Raw genomic sequence first — 23,794 nt, forward strand, 5'->3', positions numbered from 1 at the left:
GACCTTATTCTTGACTTTTTGTTCAACTTTGCCGAAAAGATTAAATCTTCAGCGTCGTAAATTTTATTCCCTCATTATCTAGTTTTACTATTGTTACGATACGCACTGTTAACCGCAGGTATAAAATTGAAAAGTACAAATCTCTAACACGCCTATCTGCATATGTGATTTCAGAGTGCAAAACTTCTTTTTGTTACAGATGAGATGACAAGACATATTTGGATCAACAATTCGAGAGTCGCATCTCACAACACAATCAACGACACGAAAAAAGGGAGAAACGACATCTGATATCAAATGCAATTTGCAACCACGACCCGAGAATAATGGGATTAACAAGCCTTCACGCAAATGAACAAAAGTAATTTTGACATGAACACTCGTCGAATCTAGTTTTGAAGATCAGTTATGTTTTGACAATGGCAACGAGATATTTGTCAAACCATGTTGTACGCAATAGAACGATGGGGTTATCGTATCTTATTAAAATCATAGTTGCAGTAGCAGCTGTAGTTGCTACTGCCAGCAGTGAATCAAATCGCAAATTCGACTTAGCCAAAGGTATGAAGCTGCTGGAAACAGTGTCAGGAAGTTATTTCAGTGACGTTTATCATAATGGGACATTTACAACTGGGAATTTATTGTGGGACAACATTTTGAACCAGTGTGCAGTGAAGCCCTCAGTGAGTTGTTTTCAAAAAAATGTGTATTCGTATTTGGACGAGAGACTAGAGTTAAATGGTGATGTGAAATTAACTAATAGTGTGAGTTTTGAGAAGAACAATGTTGATGTGCATAAGTATAGTAAGGAAGCGAACATGATCTACCTCAGTGGGAGTAAGGATGCTGAAAAACAAAGGCAGCTCGATCAAGAAAATGAAATCGACGATGAGGATGAACCAGGTAATGTTATCTTTTGTATGACAGATTTTCATTAACACTTAGATTAATGTGTTTTATATTCTCCTGCAAATAATATTAGTATCGTTTATTTAAGAAGCACAACGATTATAAAAGGTATTTGCAATCAGTATGTTTTAATTGTTTATGTCTTCATATTTTATATACCTATGAAATTATGCAAAGCAGTTGGACTAACTAAAACTCTAAAACTGAATATCATATTGTGTATTAAATAATTCCAACTAAAATGTTGCCCTAACATGATAGCCTTTGCTTAAGTATTATCAAAGCCAAGTGACGTTAAAATTAAGGGAAACAAAATATTATAAACAGACAATACTCGCGCACTGTGAAAACACATTAGCATCGTGAACAATACCATCTTAATACATTCTCCTCACGTATGTCCGTCGGTGTCATAGAAATCTCCAGTATAACTTGACCCTTACGACGTTTAAATAACTTACTAGCCATAAAGTGGTGGGCTCACCACTTTCATTCAAGTTCGCATATATAAGTGTGCTAATGATTTAATTAATGCATTTTCGTTTTTGTGTAAGAGTAAGGTCAGCGTAAACGTATATGTGTTTACCGTTAGGCTCATCTATATTCTCAGGGCTTGCAGTAAAATCTAGTGCATAAGCCTATTACCTAGGTAGTACACATACCAAGCTTATAAGTATTCTGAGATGATGCCATACATCAGAGCCATTTATCATACGTAAGTAATCCGCTGCGTCCGCAGTTCGTTATTGTTACCTTACAAATTATTATGGGTTTTGATACATCTTAAGATTGTTTTTAACTTATAAAAAATATCTTGCAAATATTAATCATACTAAAAGGTTTTCTTCTGCCTTCTGCCTGTAGCTCCGTGGGGCATTGTTTATATTAAGAATATTAAATAAAAAATGTTAAAAAATAATAGGTTTCATTCTTAAAATACTCTCCAAGATTCTGCTCGAACAGTACTCAAAATTTGAAGAGTGGAGTCTTCAGAACTTTATTACTTCACACTATAGTGGATCATACCCTTAACACGTTTCTTTCTTTACAATAAAGGATGCTTATTGCCACGTAGTAAAAATGTCCGTTACATGCAGACAAGCCACCTTTCAAGTCACATTAGCGACAAGTCGATGGATTATATCAAGTTATTATTAGACCTACATGGTCGCCGCATTCGATAAACTTAACATCGTTAGCTTTAATCTTGGTATAATTTCTTCTCAGCTAAAATGATTTCTGCCTTCATACTTAAGTGTACTTAATGTTGTAGCTACGTCTTGGTGGTCCTGATTACAATATTTTTTTATATGTCGTCGCATTTTCTTCCATTCATATTACAAACACTCTGCCATTTCATATTATTATTTATTACTAGAATTTCCGTAATATAATCGAAAGTGAAATAATGTGGGATCGTCTTACATGTTCGTAGTCGTGTCTGGATATTATGATGGCCTGCGATCAAAGGTTACGAATACTGATTGCGATTCCCTATGACTAGGTATTGGAGATGATAAATGCAATAATTATGTCATGAAGAGATTCAATTGTTTCTGTGTAAAACATTGTTAGTCTTTTTAAAATATAAGCGTTTTTGAACTAATTTGTGTATTTTTAATGATTCGTGTGTGGATGTGGTAAAATTTCTAGAGACGGGACTTTATTTCAATGGTATTTTCCTATGCAATTTAATATACAGCCATCGTAGCAATTCGTGGAAGACTGACATTCTCCAAAATTAGAAATAATGTTTTATAAGGTATAAAAATAGGTAGCTCATGAAATATTCTCCTTTGAAAGCTTAAATTTAGAACCACAATGCAGTATACTCATAGCCATGTTTCTTCTTGTCTTTTGATTCTTATAGACTAAAGTATAAGTTATAAGAGAAGGAATGGAATTTTCATTTTAAATCTCATCCAAAATTGTTATTGAATTTGCTGTTACTTACCGACTATACTTACCAAATCATACAGGAATAAATAAATGGTTACAACACACAAGTCTATTTGGGTTTAACCCATATCTCATGAACCATAATCCACACCTCCAGAAATTTTGTCTCATTTCATTAGAATTATCACTTTCAACTTTCCTTTTTCCGTGAGCCATTCAAGAAACATCTGTAAATTAATTCATCGTGAGCGTGATTTCGAAAGCATTCTGCATTCTTTGGTGAAAGCAAAATAGACAAGTTTACGCTCTGCTGAATTGCATTTTATATTTATAACAGTAAGGTTGAAAATACATTGGCACGATCTCAGTCAAACTGTCTTCGAACCTTGAGATTGTGCAATTGAAATTATAGATTTTATTATGAGAATAATAGGGGTTATATTCAATTGCATAACAGCTTCTTGTTTGCTTTGACCACGCGATGTTTACAATAAGAGGGATAGGTATTCAAAGACGATGATATTGTTCTTTGTATCAATATCATAGATAACGGTCAAGGGTCTTATTCGATTTTTGAAGTAGACAATAATATCAATACTGAGGTAATACTCATATAGGCTGACTATAATAATAATAATATCAGCCCTGTATTATATACTTGCCCACTGCTGAGCACGGGCCTCCGCTACTACTGAGATGGGTTAAGCCTTAGTCCACCACGCTGGCCTAGTGCGGATTGGTAGACTTCACACACCTTTAAAATTCCTATAGAGAACTTCTCAGATGTGCGGGTTTCCTCACGATGTTTTCTTTCACCGTTAAAGAGAACGATAAATTCACAAAGAATACACACATGATTTTAGAAAAGTCAGAGGTGTGTGCCTTTGGGATTTGAACCTGCAGACATTGGTCTTGGCAGTCCGTTCCACACCCAACTAGGCTATCGCCGCTTTTTCCCAACTAGGCTATCGCCGCTTTTTTTTAGCCACCGCCGCTAATTATTCTTTAATTTTATAACATTTATAGGCTGACTATAAATGTTATAAAATTAAAGAAAAATTTTGATTTGAGGAGACGGTATATATACATGCGCAGATCTAAATATTTTTCAAATATATGGGACAATTCTTAGACAGGGAATTGAGGTACTAATCTCTGTTTTAATTGACCGACCAAATTAAAATATTCACTCATTTTATGGGTGAAGTTAACTGTTCCCTTCACCCTTAACCAGATTTATTACTTCATTCTCTTTTGAGTCAAGTCACACAAATGCACAGCGCTCACGGTTCACGCATAATACAATATGCATACTATGACAATGTAGTTACAAATAAGTTTTAAAATCCTAGAAAGAAGTTTTATGACATCGTTTACGAAAACTATTTCATGAAAAAAATAAACATAAATAAAAAACGTTATCGTACTAATTCAATAATAAGTATTATTGGTGTTAATACAAGATTCATAATCCAATAAAGACTTTTGAACATTTACACCTGTACAAAAAGACCTATATTAATTGAAATAAAATTATTTTTCGGATCATATCCCGATCTATTACATTATAATTTGCCCCTTCGTTTCGAAGACTTTGGAACCTTCGTGGTCACTAGGGGGACAAAATCCGAAATAGTTTTAAGGTCAGGGAGGTAATCCCCTATTCCATCTATAGGGGACAATCTGTCTTTATGAAATTACGCGCGTTCTATTCGAAAGACAGCAAGCTGTCCTTCAATTACAAAAGCCGTGGTTGTAAATAGACGGATATACCCCCGTAGACGGAATAGGGGCACCTGACGTAATTTTTTTTATTGCTTTGAATGACGAGCCTAGCTTGCCGTTCGCGTGATGATAAGCGATACGGCCGCCAATAAACAGTAGAAAGACCAACCAACACCTTGAATTACAAAGTATTGTTTGATATTCCAATGCGCTCGCCGTCCTGAGACTTGAGATGTTAAGTCTCATAATGTCCAGTAGTTACACTGGCTACAATGTCCTTCAAACCGGAACACAACAATGACTACACACTGCTGCTTTGCGGCAGAAATGGACATTGCGGTGGTATCTACCCAGGCGGACTGTCATATATGAGTAACCTACCACCAGTAACATTAAATCTCATACATTCCCATAAACGATAAAGCGGCGATAGCCTAGTTGGGTGTAGAACGGACTGCCGAGACAAATTTCCGCAGGTTCAAAACCCAACGGCACACACCTCTGGTTTTTCTAAATAATTATATGTGTATTCTTTCTAAATTATCGCTTGCTTTAACGGTAAAGGAAAACATCGTGAGAATTTTGAGAGTGTGTGGAGTCTACCAATCCGCACTAGGCCAGCGTGGTGGACTAAGGCCTAATCGTTCTCTGTAGTAGAGGAGGCCCGTGCCCAGCAGTGGGACAGTATATAACACAGGGCTCATATTATTTTCCTACACATAATAAGTCATTACACTAATATTTATGTCATTCATAAATAAGTACACATCTGAATATTCTAAGCGGACCTGTAGAGAGAGATTCCTAACAAGCGACAAAGCTGTATAGGTCAGTGGTACAGACCTGTGATATTCGCACTTGTCAACCGCAAGGGTCTGTAAAATGTATGGTTAGTAACATAACCGCAACATTGTGGTTAATATGCTTCCCATTGTCTATTTGATGTGACGATGTGAGAAATCTATACATATTATAAAATAAAGTCCCCTTTTCTGTCTGTATGTTATCGATTTTCTCTTAATCTACTAAACGGATTTTTATGAAATTTGGTATTGAGATAGTTTTAGGGCTTTTATCTGAGAAAACTCCTTCACGTGGGCGAAGCCGCGAGCAAAAGCTAGTCTTTGATAATTTAGAAAACTTAAACCTACCATTGAATGTACAATTACCTACTATGATATATATAGGAGTCTTACTTTGTCTATGCTAACGAGTTGAGACTTCGCAATACATGATATTTTGTTGAAAAAATTATAATGGTCCCTTATTCATAAGATATATTTTTTTTAAAAAGTAAATTGTAGTCTTATACATAACATGAAACTCGGATTCACTTAGCAACTTGACTATAGAAACTAGTACTTAAGAGATTAGATGTTCAAAGAAAATTTCTTCTGAATCTTATTTTAAGGTCCAATATTAACCCATTCAAAAAGAAAGATACAACACACACTCATGCCTTTTATCTCGAAAGGAGTAGAGCGAGGCGCAACTGTTCCACCAACTTCCCTTCATATGTATTCCGGCCCATGATGTCATAGCTTATCGCCTAGATAAGCCTATTGCCATATCGGGGACAAATTTCATACTCCTTCTACGTTACCGAAAAACCAAATATTACTGCCCAACCCGAGGATCGAACCCGAGACCTTACTGCAATAGTACCGTAATACAATTACACCACCAAGGCAGTCAAATCGACAATTCGATATATGCCAATATATCGAATCAACGTTTAATCGATAAACTATAAAATAAAAGAGAAAAAAGACGTTTCTCACTTTTTACACTTCATTGAAAGTAGCGAGCTATTTCCGCACTGAACAAATAAGTGGGAACGGTAACATTGTTCGCATGTTGTAATGGAAATCTGACGTTATTTACCATAACAGTAGGAACGATGACGAGAAAATTGCTCTTATCGAAACATTACCGAGGTTCCGTAACTAAGTTTATTTCGTCACATCGTTTTCTCGTCACTACCTCGGTGGGGTAGTTGTATTGCGTACGCAGTAGAATACTGGGTAAAAACCTGGGTCGGGAGAGGTTATATTGGAGTTTTCTGCTCAATATCAGCTCGGACACAAAATTTGTACCCGATATGGTTCGCCCCCTATCGTGGGATAGAAAACATTAAAGATAGGTAGGTGTCCTGAATGCACATCTACATACCTCTTTGATGAAAGCGTGATGTGTGTTTGTTTGTTGATTACTTGTAACAAGTGTTGTTGACGCATAATAGAGAGTAGAAATATTAGGAGATGCTTTTACCTTGTTTGACTCATAGTAAATAATGGCAAAGTATGTCATGAAAGTAACAAAATATTGTAGTTAATTTGCATTGACTCGCGTTAGTAAATAAAAATAAAAATAAATATAACAAATGCATATACTAGATGATAAATTAACAATGGTCTCCTTGGTAAGAAGAAGTCAATTCTTATCAATAATGTAAAAGAAAACAAAATCTTAAAACTATCAAATTTAGTAAGAAATTAGACATCAGCCCATTTTGTTATTACAAGAACTAATTATCACAAACTACAAATTTATTTTACTGATACGTAGTCATAATTTAGCAAATATTTCGATTTAATATTTCATTATCGACAAAAATATATTTAAATAGAAAAAAATCACTGCACATGGACTTTTGGGGATCCCTAAACAGTTTGATATTATCTGGAACGTGTGCGGAAGAAAGTATGAAACGTAACAATGATGTAGAAAATATGAAACAAAATCGACGCCGTCTGGAGCATTATGATAATACGAAAGTAAGAATTCGCTCTACATTTGTTTAGAAAGTATTTAATGTATGCGCAATAGAAAAACATTATGAGATCCGGGAAACTGTCACTACTCATGCTATTGTTCGTATTGTCCTTTTGTTACAACATTTCTATTCACTTCTAGCATTTGCTCGTAGTTCCGACTGCCTGGATATCCAGGTCGCATAAGATGTAAATATTTTACGGTAGTAATTAATATATAATAGATCTCAAAATAATATAAACCTTTTACCAAAGGAGACGTCAAAGTAGGTCTAATATTTTCACGGTTAAAACATATAAATATTTGCCAATTACATATCGTTTACTTACAAATTTATTCCCGAAAAATACTTTTTAAAGCTTTTTATTTACAGAATCGCCATTAGAAGAAATAACAGACGCGCTCTACGATAAATCTGTAAAGTTCTTAGTAAGTCACGACATGAAGCTACAGCTGCCTGAATACTTTTTCCACGGGGCGACCCTGAAGGTGTCGCCCAGAGCTATGACGAAGACTGGTGCGCTAGTACATGTGGAGTTGGAGACAAAAGAGAACGAGAATGGGCAGGGCAGGATATTCTTCCATAAGATCAGTAAGTTGTCCACATACCAAATATTTTTTGCGGTTCAGGAACCGCATAAATATAAATATTAGATGATACAGATCAAATCTTCTAGCATCATTTCCAATTGATATTGTGTATAAATGCGTAGATCTGATGTTCCTTGTACGCGCACGGATAGCCAAATTACCGGAGATGAAATTGCCGTCACATGATAATATTATTATGACAACGTAGTACATAACTGAGTATGTGAGTGTGAGCATAAACTATATCTTGATTGTGGGTTGGTCAAGATTTAGCAACGACTATTTTAAAACCGTGTGTACGCTCTTAGGCTTAACGTTTATAATCGACAGATTAACACAAAATAAGAATCTGAGTTCACACTAATAAACACTATAAAAAGTTCAGTAGCTCTAGATGCGTACGTATTTACAATGATGCTTATTATGATTTTATTGTTCAATGTTTCGTAATAAATTGCATATCAGTTAGCAGTCAAAGTCAGTTTATAATGGCCCATTAACTTCACATCGCGTGGGTTTTGGCTATAGCATATCACGCGACTTGACAAGTTGATTGACCTATGACGTACTGAAACTGTTCCATCGCAAGAGATGAAAGGATCCGTGGAGTGACGTCACTATATGTTATACGTGACGTAATTTAAACAGCACTGAGTTGCAAATAAATATTTGTAGATCTAGGTCAGCTGTAGAAGAAAGCTTTGGCTTTCTTGACCTCAAAACTAGTTTTAAAATTTGCAACCTTTTAATAGAAATACGTTGTCTTGAAGTGAACCTATTTTGACCTCAAATGCCGGCAAGGTATTGATGAACCTGATTACGATGATGGCGATGATGATAACTTACGATCAGCTAACAAACTTGGTTGTTTGCCTGTACTAAAAAAAAATCTGTGTCTAAAAGAACATTTTCATTTCCAGAAAAGTACATCAAGAAGAAGCTAGTATCTGCGGCCATAGCAATAATATTAGTTGTAAAACTAATTGCACTGAAATTGATCTTCGTCCTTCCTTTGATTTTGGGAGTAACTACAGCGAAGAAGATGTTCCTGAAATTACTACTATTCTTGTTCCCGGCGTTAAGTCATATATTTAAGCTTTGTTCGTGGTACCATCAGAATTACCACACGACAAAATACCACCACCATCACCATCTTATAACGCATCATCACAAGGTGTGTATTTAGTTTTGGCGTAAACAAAATTATTTATATGTTTAATTCTAATACCATAATTTGCATGCAAAGAATGTCACATGCAGTGTGACTAAAAAGAAATCGTTTTATAGGTTATGATTTTGGATCGAAATATTTTTAAGTCAATTTTAAGATTTCGATTCTTTCCGTAAATGCTGTCAACGAGTTGCCGAAAAATACTACTCTACAAATTAAGAAACTGACAGTTGCCCTAGCAACTATTAATAGCATCAATTACATAAATCTCTGCAACTTGTTAACAACTTATATGAAGAGTCTCATATAATGCGCATTTCACACGGCATTTGTACATTTAGAGGTAAAATAACTTATTACATCATTTATTTTCACACGATGCAGTAGTCAGTAAATATCACCTTTCGGACGTATAATAAATGACATGTTATTCATGAACGCAACCTTACATTACAAACATCGTCGTATCGCGTGCGCATGCGTTCATATAAATTTTCACTTTTAATTTATCGTTATTTTAATCAAACACGTAAAGCATGGAATTTTGCTAATAACGAGAATATAATAATCATGGTTGACTTCATAATCTGAATAGAGATTTCAATACTTAGCTCATCTAACAAACTTAATGATGCGTTTGAATATAATAATCTCGATAATAATTACCAATGTATTCATAGAGATGCCTATTACTAGAATTTTTAGCAAATTTGTATGACTTCAGTAATCATGTATTCTTACAACCTTTTAAGAAGTTATGGAATCAAGTCATTCAAAGACATTCTATAGCGAGCTGTGAAAAAGCTCAGAAGGATTTTGTAGCAATAATCACAATTAATTGTAATTTCTTTATTTTGGTACATCAGATTCTTCTTCTTTTCTACTATCAAACTAGAATATTTTCTAAGTTTATGGCTTTATTTAAATAGTATCTAGTATTGTGTGTATCTATTTCTATGTTGTTGAATATCGAATGTCACTCTCGTTGGTTACATTAATATCAGTAATATTACTGAACGAAGCGAAATTTCTCACGTTCATTGAACGCGAATCCAAGAGTGAGTTCATTGATATGTTATTTACTTTGAAGGTATAGTAAAGGTGTTCAATGAAGATGATTATTGGCAAAAGAATATAATTACGACAAAATGTATTTATTACACACACTCAAGCCTTTCACTCCCAAAGTGGTAGGCTGAGACACAACTAATGCACCCACTTTATGTCGTGTGTACTACGTCCCATAATGTGATAGCGAGCCTATCACATACCGGGAACAAACTTCATACTTCATGTGATACGAAAAGAAAAACCCAATTTCACTGCCCGACGCGGGAATCTAACCCGAGCTTAACACTGTAATCATACCATTATATAACTCCGCAACAGTGGCACCGTAATTAATTTATACTTCAATCAAAAAACACTCTTATATGTAATTATGTTAATGTTCTAGGTGCCCCATCCACCGGTCTATAGTCATTCGTCTCACGGGTCCGCCCACATCAGACCCCACGGACACGGCTCGGCTCCAGCGTTTGAACACTATCCTCAAGACTGGGAGCTATCAGGACCGGGACTGGGCAGTGAGTAAGTATTTTGCACTTGCAAATTCATTTAAGTTTATTTAATTCGTTATTTTAATAAATAAATTACTAGAATAAATCTTTCTTAACTTATAATTCCAAATGATGTAGGTACTAGTCGATCTAAACTATGATATATCCTAATACCTATTATTTGTTTTACCAGGTATCTAGCATCAGATATACACCGTAACGCAATAGCAAACTTTAAACCACATATAAACGACGCGAACGACATCAACGCATGGGGGCTCGGAGCACCACCAGGTAAAGAAAGCAACAGTTTTGCTAATATTTGCTGTTAGTGATGATGGAAAAACTTATCTTGATAGATTACGTGGTAATATTAAAATCAATTAAGTCTTAAGAGCTAACGTAAACACGATGCTAGCATTTAAATGGATTAATAATCCGCTTAATACTTACTTAAGCTACAGAGTTCAAAAATATCTTTATTTTCAACATAGAAGTTTATAATTACAATTATTAAAAAATATTGCTGGTGGTAGGATATATTTTATAGATCACCTTACACAAAGTGTTACAATAGACATAGTGGCCCACGTAAATGTGTCGCGTTCCGGGATCAGCCTGTGTTTACCCAGTTCCAACAGGCCGGCATAATTGTGTCGATTGTCGAGGGGTAATCGTTTCTCGTCAGTCGACATTCTATTGGACCCCACTTCATTTACCGTCAGGTGCAGAGGGGTCACTTTGTCGTGCACGAATACGAAAGAATCTATGAACAGAATCCTGGAGCATATGTTTATTTTTATTCTAACCAAAACTCTATATTTTCAGGACAATCGATGAACGTCGGTGAATTTGGAAGTACTAATTTAGTTCCTAAAGTGGTGACACCAAATGGTCAACGAGTACCTATTGGAAATAGCGGACGGTAGGATTTTATATTTCTTACCATTATTAATCCCGTAGCTGTCTTTTGAGTAAATTTGTGACAAAACGAGCAAACTCCTTGCCTGATGGTAAACGATACGATCACCCATTTACAATAATACCATCCGAACTCAATTACAAAGTACTATATGGCATCGAACTGCGCTGATTTATGTGATACATTAGATGTTAAAGGCCTGGTTCACAACTTCTGAATTAATGCTACTCGTCATAAAAATACATAAGCCGACCAAAGTCACAAGTCACACTCTAATCTATGCTCCCAAATAAATGATAATAAAATAGTACTCGACATTAGCCGTTTAATGCGATAACTGTCAAATATGTTTTTCTTGAAACTTATGAAACAGGCCATAAGTCACATAATGCCCTACACACAGATTTTTTTCTAATACAACCGTTAAAGCAATACTACAGCTATAGAAAATGTTGAACAAATTCAAAACTATAAATTGAAAAGCACAATGTGTGCCACATCTCTCTTATCAATATGTAGAAACTTTCTACGCGTGTAACGTATACCTATGCGTCAATGCTTTACATTTTATTTATTATATTTTACGGTGGGAATTAGAAACTGTTAAAATATAAAGAATTATATGAAAGTACGTTTTAGATAAATTCAGATTAAAATTCACGTATTTCTTGGCACATAATTTCTAGATAACAATTATCATAATGAATTTTACATGCATAAAATTATAATTTCAGACCAGTGGGGCCTCCGAATCCTTATATTCGAGCAAAGAAAACAACACCCAAGGACGCCTACGAAGTTGAAAAAGATGCATTGGTAAGTATTTCATTCTATAAAAATGGACAATAAAATCATTTGAACCCGTAACGACATTTAAAAAACTCATTACGAATTTGGTAATTTTATCGTATATACGACACACATATCTTGATTAGCATCATCGTCATCATCACCATCATCATCATCATCATCATCATCATCATCGTCGTCTTCGTCGTCGTCGTCGTTGTCGTCAGCCTATATTTTTGTGCACTAATGGTCATAGGCCTCCTCCAATATGCGCCATTTTACCATGTCTTTGGCAGCAGCAACTTCTTGATTAGCGTCGATCACTTTATAAGCAAACTGAATGACGATGACGTCTTGGTTATTTCAGATACGTGCCGCGTCACTCGCAGCGACCGCCCCACCTTCATCAATAAGAGATGAAATACTCCGCGTAACAGCAGTCAAGTTACAAGAAACCAATAGAGTGAAAACCGAAACTGATTTAGTGAAGCAGCAACAAGAAATAATAGCGGCTTCTGATCCTGTGAGTATAATATTAATACCTACGCCATGCAGACGCTTTCAATTTATACCAGACATAGTGTTGCTCGCGGCTTTACCTGCGTGTAGAGCCTTTCCTAGAAAATTCATCCAAATCCGTTTAGCTGTTTCTATATTTAAGTTTTACATTTATAATATAAGTAAGAAATTGCTAAATTAATTAATTTAGTTGAAAGAGTGGCAAGTTATCAACTGTTGATTAGTAAAGCTAATTAATTAAAGCCACTATTAGTTTCATAATAATTGTATGAAAGCAAAATATTGACAGGCCTTGCCTTCATTGTGTGTCCGTAATCTGATGCAATAAGTTGAGAACCTACGTGTGGCACATTGTGGAAACGATGTCTCTTAACTTTGTCAGTATTCACAATAAATGAGACTGAGAGAACTTAACGGAATAGGCTCAGTGGTTTTTATCCTCACAATAATGTCTTGGAATGTACATTAGATCAATTTCCCGCATAATTTAACTAACCAGTAGATATAGCAGAGGATTTTCTACAATCGTCAACACTAAAACTAACAGCAACAAAAAATGTATGAGAATGAGAAATCCTAACGAAAGGTCTATCGCTAGGATATATCATTCCCATACATATAAGTTAGAAAATTATCTTGGTTACGGCCGCCGATAATGAAAATGATAAGTATACGAATCGACAGTTGCTTTGTTTCCGTTTAGAACCATCTTTTGATCTATAGTTTATATTGCCAGTGAGTAATCTCTACTAGCTTTTACAATAATTTATTCACAAACATTATTTTCCAGGATACCATAGCAGCGGAGAAATTCTACGGATCGCTATTAGAGAAAGTGGACGCTATATTAACGTCAATTGGAGCAAGTGATGCCGGGTGCAGGGAAAGGGCTATTTGCTCGCTCTACGGAGATCCCTTCAAACATGCACCTTACAGCAATCTTGTCTCCAACGAGCTTAGCAAGTAAGTCAATCTTAGAGCATAAATATTTTGTTCAGGATTGGATTAATCAAAAACAATCTTGTAAAATTACTTGTGTTAAAATGTAAATAGTCAGTGACTAAAGCCTAAGGACATAAAGACGTATTAACTCCACTATACTCAAGATAGAATCCTCAATAACAATATATTTTCTTCAATCCAGGGACTCGAACGAGCTAGTTCCAGCTGCTGACAGCAAACAGGCTCTCCGATACTACAGATACGTGCAAGCAGCCAGAGACGGACAGGAACAGAAGGATTGTCTATCAACCTACCCGCACTGCAATATTGATTATAACAGAGCATAAAATAATTCGAAAATATGACTATTATAATCCTTCTAAAATACTGTCAATGCATCTCACTGGCGAAATCGATTTAACAAAGCATGAAGGAATTCGAAAATATTACTTAAATGCTATTAAAATGAGTATAGAAACTTTATGCACATCATAGACTGAAGAAGGTACTGCAAGAAAAATATAAAATAATATTTTTAGAAATACAATATTTCATGTAAAAAAAAATACATATTTAAACCATGGCGTATACGCAACTTGGAAAGTTAATAATTGAACTCATGATTTAAAAAAAATTTATAAATATTATTATATTTAGAGACCATTATTATGTAGCATAATAACTTTTAACCGAAAAATTGTCTTTAAAAGTGTTTTTGGAAAAATAAATATTTTTATACCCATGGGCCATGACAGTTGAATACTTATATACAACATTAATTATGGTTTTAAAATTACTTAGATTTAAAGGAAGAAATAATTATTGTCTCTTTTAAAAAGGCGAAGCCATCGATATCCTAACATTATAATTAATTTATTTTTAATTTTTCTTATTACGTAGTCTGCCTTGCATTTATAATGTCTAAGAATAGTTTATTTTGCAGCTACTTCCAAAATGTAGGTTTAGGTAGTAGTTCATACCTATGTACTTACAACCTTAGTTTAGTGTAATTATGATCTAGAATCAGGTGGAATCATTAGATATTTTAATATGTTGGTTTCGGAGATTAGAAAAAGTCCCCTAGAAGAAGGAAAATAAGGACTTCGAGCAACAATTAAACAGCCTTACTATTCCTTTTTTATTTATTTTTTTCTAAATTATGCCACGTGATCTTAACGGCTAGCCTGGCAAATTTCAATGCAATTTAATTGTTGCCTAGAAATAAATGTCATTATAAGAAAGATTGGAATTCAAGTAGGCCAAATAAGCTTTTATCACTGGATATTATGCGTATATCTCAGCTCAATATTTGAATATAATTTGTATAAATTTAGAATTTCACCTATCCGCCTTTTTATAGGTCATCTAAAAACTTGACTAACTTCGATTGAATTCATATGACTGTGTTATAAAGAAAAACTTTTAAAAATCTCAGCTACAAGGCATTCATAGTGACGATTAAAGCAGAAAATTAAAATAATTCATTTGATTTATTTAATATTTGTGTATAAATAATAACTAAAAGAAATTGTTCACGTGAAATAAGTTTTTGTTTTTATAAAAGGATTGTCAAAAAAAGTAAATTTCACCTACCAAGCATCCATTGAAACTGTTCTGGCATAAAATTGAAACAATTTAATTGATTTTATTTACATTTTGTTTTTATAAATAATAACCAGAAGCAAATCGTTCATGTAAAATACGTATTTGTTTTTTTTACAAATGAATCTCTCGAAGTAAGTCCTCAATAAATTATTTAATTTGTTTTAGAGAAATCCAGTCACTAGGACATTAGTATTTATTTATTTATTGATTAACCTAAACAAGGTAGTGCTCAATTAGATTAAAATAATGCTGTATACATTAACGATTTATACGAACAAACCTAAAAAAATCTTACTCTATATAAATGTAGGCCAGAAATTTATAAAAATAAATTATTGGAGTATGCTTAAATTGATCTTATTCAAAGAAATTACAGACGTATATTCATTAAAATAATTAGATTCTTGTATAAATTTGTTAATGTGCACAGTATAATTTGAAAAGGGAATAAATTTGTAAAATAAATATGTGTTGTTTTAATTCCAACATTACTATGTTCCTCTCCCATAATTGCCACTTCAAGCTCAAGAAAACCCCTATTATTAAAAGATAATAATACATACATAGATAAAAATGCACTCAGAAATAAGAATACTGATAATACTTAACTTGAAGAATAAGTATTCGTTCTTCAATTTTTCTTATAGAATCCCAGTAAGGACAGTAATGAATTATCATTACCTTATTATCATATAATCATCGATGATTCATACAGGTCTTCATGACCCATCCACCACTTATTAGTTGTGTTAGCATTTAAATTCCTTCCTTTTTTGGGCGTCTAGGATCTGGCCTCTGGGTCGTGATTATACCGCTTTTTTTTTGGTTTCGCGGAGAAAGTGCCTTATTACTACCGCCCAGCCTTCGTGGGGGGCGACTGAGCGGTTATGCTGGGGTAACCGTGCCTTACGGCCCGACGTTGAGCCGCCCGGATTTGATGGTGACCTTCAGGCGACCGCCGGGCCGAGTCCCTAACCCTATATACAACTTAAACCTATGCACGGTCTACCAGCTAAAACTACGCGGTGGCCTTCTTCGGCGCATTTAGGACGGCTGCGGGCTTCCTCTGACGTTGAAGTGTTTAAGTCTGCAACCGCAGCCGCCCCTGCGTGGTGCCGCCTTGCGGCCCGTCTCCTTATGTATCACCCTTGTACGTAACCCACCCTATATCATTTACCACTACATAGCGTGGATTTTTGCGACCCAGGGTGGATCCAATATTTATTGCTCCAAGGCCAAGAAAAAATAAAAAATAAGAGTGACATTAGATTAGGTAGCATGCAATACTTAGGTAATCTCTTCGTAATCTGACATCATGTGAATTATTTCTCCCAGTCCCCTGCCAAAGTCAATGCTTAAATAGGTTTTCTTTTTGATCTATAAACAATTGTCATAAAAAACAGTTTCGAACAACTGTCCTCTAACATAACTGTAACAACATGCTTAATTTTTTAACAAAATTCAAATATTTCCGGCACCGCAGTACAATTATTTTAATATGATTAAGGACTGCTAAGTGACTTTGTGACTGGAATATGATTAAAATATCATTGTATTAAGTGTGAACTATATTCTTGCCTGGGTTCTGTATATAGTCCACTTTATTATTACGATAGTTCGACAATTATTCCAAATTAGGTTGTAGGTATCTAATAATATGTAAAAGTATATTTCACACTTGTATATGCGAATGCTGTTTTGTTAAGGATAAAGTCACCTCTCATAGTTTTTTAAGCTTTGATAGGCTCAATATGACGAATAATATCACTTGTAATATTTACTCTCAATTCAGTCATATGTTAATTATGATAAATTCCTCCTAACCGAATTGCGGCCATGGCGGCCAATCTCTACGGAGATCTGCCAGATACGCAGGAAATATTATAGTGCAGAAGTGTATGCGCAATACACAGGTGCACTCTCGACTCCTTCACCCTCATATTGTGTGTAATTATGGTAAGGTAGTGATAAAAATGAAGACTGAAGAAGATATACGTAGCCAGCTGCCAATCTTTACTAGTTGGAGAGGAACTACAAGTAAAAGAAGTGATGAAGTCATCTTCATTCATTTGAAGCTTCATTTGAAGCTAAGGAGTCTCAATATCGCCATTAATATCTTTTCCTACTTTTGAAACATATTAATCATGCTAGCCCACGGCAGCCTAGACTCTTTTTTATTCAAAATGATTCTATTGGTTAAAAATAAAATTTTAAATGTTAAAATTCATTTACAGAACCCTATAACCGGAAACATCCATCAATATAAACCTAATGAAGCCTTAATAAGCGCGTTGGCATACTTTCCTACTGACCCACTCTTAGGTCTTTACTATGGAGGCCCCGTCTAAACGAGAACCAACTTGGAGAAAGAAGGCGTCTGGCAAAATATATAGCAATTTTAGAACTAATACAGAATTTAATTTCTAGAAGAATAAAATACATATATTTTTTCTCAGTTTTCGCATTATCAAACTTACTAGTTTGATAATAGGAATATGAATTGAAGATCTTTAAAAATTAGGTATTTGACAACGCGAGCTGCCAGTGCTCGTCCGTCGACAATTCGGAGTCCTGAACATTGAAAATTACAAACGGCGGTTTTTTAGCAATATTGTGACCTATTAGCTCGTATGTCGCCTTCGTGTTATAAAAATTGTATTAATTCCATTCTAGATTTATGTCATGTTAATAGCTGAAGAAAGATCTTTGTATTCCTTTTTATGGACATTGTAAATACGTACGGAGTGGAGATTCGGCATGATATAAGTTCTTATAGGGGATTGCATACAAATAAAATGTATAATATGTTACTAATATAAAAATGACATCGGTCAAAATTCGCCCACTGGACAACCATTAGCATAATGAAAAGAAAGGATTGCTGCGTAGTAAAAATAATCTATGGGTTAATGTGGTAACTGCTGGACACGAGTCTCTTCCACTACTGAGAGGACTTAGTCCACCACGCTGGTCTAATGTGTATTGACAGACTTCCAATACCCTCAAAATTAATTCTTATAGAGAATTTCACAGATATGCATTTCTTCACGATGATTTCCTTCACCGTTAAACGAACGATTACTAATTAACAATATACACATCACTTTAGAAAAGTCTGAGGTGCGTGGTCTTGCGTTTTGATCCTGCGTATATTCGTCTCGATAGTCCGTCTCCCGACAAGGCTGTCGCCGCTTCTCAGTGTTGTATCAATGAATTTAAACTTCAAGTTGTTTAGAAAATGTCTAACAGTCTAAACATTTTTACTGGACAATGTTTGTTCCGAATGGGAAAAAACAAACACGAATAAATATGAAATTATGTTGCCAGACTAAAATATGAGATTTGAATAAGATTTACCATTGACCAAATGGTGATAGTGTGATAAAGTCGCCTAGATTTATATTATAAAGATTATTTTTAATTGTTTGTTTGTAATGGATAAACACATAAACTGGTTAAACGATTTAAAAATAAAAACGTTGAAATACAAGAGGCTTCATTACCCTTGAGTGCTATAGGTATTTTTATTCCGAGAATTCCGCGCCTATGGTAAGTAGAGTTGGGTTCATTTAGAGTCGACAGGCGACGGGCAAATATATCTCGTCAGTCGACAATTATCTCAACCTGTTTGAAACTGAATCTACACTGGTTGATCCCGGAACGCGACTCATTTACGTGGGCCACTGTGGCGGGTTTCCGGCTGATATACGAATCCCCACAACCGACTTTTTTTTATTAAAATTAAACTATTTTCGGATTGGATAGTTAATGTCTAACATTCGCGTAAACATAAGTAATCATTAACCTTTTTTTAATGAAGCAGGTAAAAAAAATCATGTACAAAAGAACTCAATTTAACTCAGTAGACTGGTAACATTGGGATCATCCGTTACTATATTAAGGTATGAGAGAACGTTTATCTGTAATAAGCAGTGAAGATGTTGCTGTTACTGTGGTGAGTACTTTATACCTTTTTTACGGTTCCACATCGCAAAAGGAACCCTTATAGGATCATTGTTGACCAGTTGTTCGTCTGTCTATTATGGACCTTTTTGTTAGGAACGCAAAAAGGTGACAAGTTAAATTTTATATGTAATACTCAGGTTTCTTTTAGCTGCAAAAAAATCAAACTATTAATCAAATGAAAAAAATATATCAAAAAGTTAAACGGCCTTTCTAAAACCACTAAAAACTAAAAAAAATAATATAAGTGGTTACCAATTTTGCAGTGACTAATTAAAATTAAACATTATCTTCATACATTTGTAAATTTATTTAACTAGCTTACCTTTACAAAGATTACTTTTGCGCTGTGACAGGACACAATAGGGTTTTTATTACGGAAAAAATGTTTCACGCAGCCTAAATCACGAGCAATTCAAAGTATTATAATATTGTTCATTTACTGTCTTATTATTATAGGATAATATACTTATTTCATCCTACAAATGGCGACGACCATAATTTACCTCCAATGGAAGCAGAGCATTATCCATATGGACACAGGCCAGCCACTTCCCTCGCTATTGCGGGAACAAAGTACGAGGTGCCATACTCATACAAGACACCAGATTTTAGATACGAAGAACGACCCTTCGCGGCCTACAGCTATCTATTTTATCGGGAGGAAGAGAGACCCTATCGTTTCTCTCCATTCTACAAGTCATATCTAAGATGGGACTATGATAGACCACGATGGTTTCAGCGATCTAACGATGTTAGTATCATAAATAAACTAAAAAATATGACACACTATGTAACTTTCTTCTTTAAAATGGCACTTGAACTCAAAAGGGTGTCATCGATATATATATTTATATATACATACTATGTTGTCATTGATTTGATTCTACCATGCTTTATAAGTACAATGAAAAAATCTATGTTTTTCGCCCTGAGATATGAATATTTCCAACGGGTGTTTAATACTAACTACAATATTCTTCATACCTAAATACAACATTGATTGCAGTTCGCTGCTTGAGAGAAATATAAAATGGAGAGGAAACCCCAGATCCTATAATATCGTATTCTTCCGATTATCCTCTTCGTAATTATTACCTTTTGTCTAAGGACCTTGTTTTATTTCCAGGATAATCCATATTACTTCGGTTGTTACTGCACAACCGTGTACAAAAGGCTTACACCTCTCGGTGGCTGCGCAATAATTACAACACGACATTTATTAACAACCGCCACTTCCACCGAGTTGATTTTAAAAGACCACAGGGAGGATCACACTTTAGAAGACATACTGGGCGCGTGGTACGACCACAACGCGAACGTTTTCAATAGTTCCATGTATATGACCCCTGCCAGGATTCATTATCATCCGATGGTTAGTTCATTTATTTTTGGACAAGCTGAACTTTATCAACACTAGGCTTTACATAGATAACAACATAACTAGGTAACAGAAAGTCTTGCGTCTTAGTGAATGAGTTGTGACAAAACACGTCTTTCGTACGTATTTTTAAATCTTATTTCTAGTATATTAACTTATAAACTTATATTCCTTGTGCTTTCAATAGCTCATTGATAGACACATAACGTTATATTAGCTAAAAATACATGATGGAAGTGTACAGTGGCGTAGTGTTCGAAGTGAACCCGGCCGTGCATAGCTTCCCTCGCGATATTGTTGTCTCTTTCACACGTAGCGCGGTGTCTTTGTCTAATCTTTTGGAAGTGACGTAAAGATACATGTTTGCGTGCGTGTCTGTGTACTTCAGAGTAACCCGAGAATTTGCGGCTTCAGTTGAGCTATTGGCGCGAAATATTTTTAATAATTTAGAATGTATAAGTAGTGTTGTAATTAGTAATTGTTGTTGGACTCTTTTAGGTACCTATGTTCAAAATATATGATTATTTTGTAAATTTAGAGACTAGACTTAATTATATGTTAGACGGAAATTATTAAGGATTAAGATATTTTACTAATTTTAATTTATTGTGAACAGCGTATTATATTATGTTAACTGTAGAAAAAAATATTTCGCCGGGTTCCCTTTTGAAAATTTTCACCCTTCGACACTAGAAGTGTATCGACGGCATTTTGCAAAGCAAGTCGGCCTTGCGCCTCAAGTGAATTGTAGGCTCATTGCCATCTCTTATCCTTATTTAAATACATATAGACATCTCGTATATAATTTTGGTTACAAAATCACTGCCATTACGTCTTGGTGTAACAATCTTTATACCATATATCCTGTCTCGAGATGTCAATCTACTAGATTCATTATTTACCATTACACGAGTAAACTCGCATAGAAACACTATACCGCAATGACATTAACAGTAGTTGAAGTTGTTGAAGGGTACTGATAATTCCAGACCCACCCGAACCAATTCTTGTGCGTTCAGTCTTGGCACCCAATGCATGTCCGAGACCGAGACTCTTAGTCGCGGGCCGAGGCACTTATACATATTGTGGCAAGTCCGGCCAACACTCCCTCACCGTTTTCCCCTCCGCTCATCCTAGGAGACTTCTTTCCTTGCCCTAACTTTCCTTCTTAATTTCCCAGTTTAATCCCTTTCTCAATCCATCGCAATTATTAAGCCAGGTTATCTTATATACCTTTAGCAGGAACTCCTGGTAAAATTGCCTCAGTTAAAAAAAAACGTATGCGCCACGGCTTAAAGCAACTCTACTCCACCAATAACAATTTAATTCGTAACGCAAGTTTCCTCAATAGGATATACTTTGTTGATTTCTACTAATGTTTCTATTTCTCGCTCAGTACCTCCGGCCTGAACTAGTGAACATATCTCATCCGCTGCCAGTGGTCTTTGACTTGGCAGTTTGGGCAGCGACTTATCGTTTTTACGGATCCTACTTTACATTGTCCACGACTGCTATATGCGTAAGAGGGAGTTCTGGTTGGTAAGAATGTTTATCTACATTACTATATAAAGCTGAAGAGTTTGTTTGTTTGAACTCGCTAAATTCAGGAACTACCAAACCGATATCTTTTTATAAGTAGCTACATTACTCTTGGATGCTATAGGCTACATTTTAATTATCCTGGAAAATACTTTTTCACGTGGACGAAGCCGCAGACAAAACCTATATAATATAATATTATATTCACAGTTACATGTTGAACAAAAAAACATATGCATAATGCTTATATATTTCGAAAGAAAACTTTGGTGTCCAACGTTTTGACAATAGTTATGCTCATAAATACTAAAGAAAACTAGCATAACATGGGCTCTAGTATGTATGACGTTGTTGAAAAGCGATTAAATAAAACTCTTATACAAAATTTAGCGAATTAAATCTATAGAACCCAATCGTTAAATACTGGAGCCAAAACATCGCGTTAAATTTCGCCTCTTTCAAAATGAAATTGCAATTATTTTTCAGGTTTGAATATTCGTCGTCTACTCCGAAATATCGTGAATTAGCAATCATAGTTGGATACCAGTTTATGAAGGCTTATAAACGTGTGCCAATGCCTTGGTTTAAATATGTCGTACGGACCAGGAAACATTGGCCTATATGTCCAAAGGTATACGATTTACAACTATCGTCAATCTCTATGGCCGGCCTAGCATGAATGAAGTCTCAATTTTCGTTTATACTAAACTGATAGGTGATGTAGTGATGAAACGAACTGCAGATCGGTCTTAAAGATTGGCATGTAATCGCTGTAATATTACGAAATTCATTACCTACACAGATTACTTACATTTCTTTCAAATGCTCATGTGTTGTGCTCTTCAGTCTTATGTTGTCTCTGTGTCGTGATATATTTTACGAACTTTTTAGATACGTCTGAACCTTGATACAAGTCCCGAAGTGTGTTTGAACTCGTATAAGATTTAGCTAAATATAACAAATATAATAAGTACTAAATGTTACTCGCGGTTCTGCCCGCGGGAAGGGCCAAAAAATCCCGAAATCACTATAGCAATCCATTGTGATATCTATACTACACTAATGCCGTATATTTAAAAAATCAGATCAGAATTACAAATATTTCCTACAGGAGCAAATTATCGGGATAAAAGAAGACTATAATTATGATAATACAGAACATAGTCTCTCTGTGAACCAAATTCCATCCACATCCGTTCAGCGTTTACTGTATTTATTTTTAATAAACGTCCAAACATCCAAAAACTTTCACAATCATTCGCATTTATAATATTCGTATATAATATAATAAGTATAATATTTTAAGAAAATTCAAAGGCGAAATCCTGAAATTATAATCTTCACTGACCTTTTGGTAGAACCAATCATACTGGCTGTTGGTAGTATGAGTGACATTTATATTTAATTTCAGACGGACTGGGGCTGGTTTCATTGCGCGAACGTTTACTGGGCCAAGTTCGGCTTAGACTCAGGAGCGGCGTGGCACCGTGCGTTAGAAGGATACG

At 35.0% G+C, this 23,794-nt stretch overlaps 1 protein-coding gene across 1 annotated transcript in view; it reads left to right on the plus strand.

The window, feature by feature from the left end:
* LOC115453262 overlaps positions 1–15,867 on the plus strand; it is a 33,363-nt gene extending 17,496 nt beyond the window's left edge. Inside the window, exons 2-11 of the mRNA XM_037440186.1 lie at positions 200–903; positions 7,682–7,900; positions 8,820–9,073; positions 10,527–10,660; positions 10,823–10,923; positions 11,458–11,554; positions 12,286–12,367; positions 12,708–12,863; positions 13,650–13,822; positions 14,004–15,867. Of these exons, the coding sequence (XP_037296083.1) occupies positions 420–903; positions 7,682–7,900; positions 8,820–9,073; positions 10,527–10,660; positions 10,823–10,923; positions 11,458–11,554; positions 12,286–12,367; positions 12,708–12,863; positions 13,650–13,822; positions 14,004–14,148 (1,845 nt within the window). The 5' untranslated portion in view covers positions 200–419 and the 3' untranslated portion in view covers positions 14,149–15,867. The remainder of the gene's footprint in view (positions 1–199; positions 904–7,681; positions 7,901–8,819; positions 9,074–10,526; positions 10,661–10,822; positions 10,924–11,457; positions 11,555–12,285; positions 12,368–12,707; positions 12,864–13,649; positions 13,823–14,003) is intronic.
* Positions 15,868–23,794: the final 7,927 nt, after the last annotated feature.

Source organism: Manduca sexta, chromosome 18 (assembly GCF_014839805.1).
Source record: "Manduca sexta isolate Smith_Timp_Sample1 chromosome 18, JHU_Msex_v1.0, whole genome shotgun sequence".
Lineage (NCBI taxonomy): Eukaryota > Metazoa > Arthropoda > Insecta > Lepidoptera > Sphingidae > Manduca > Manduca sexta.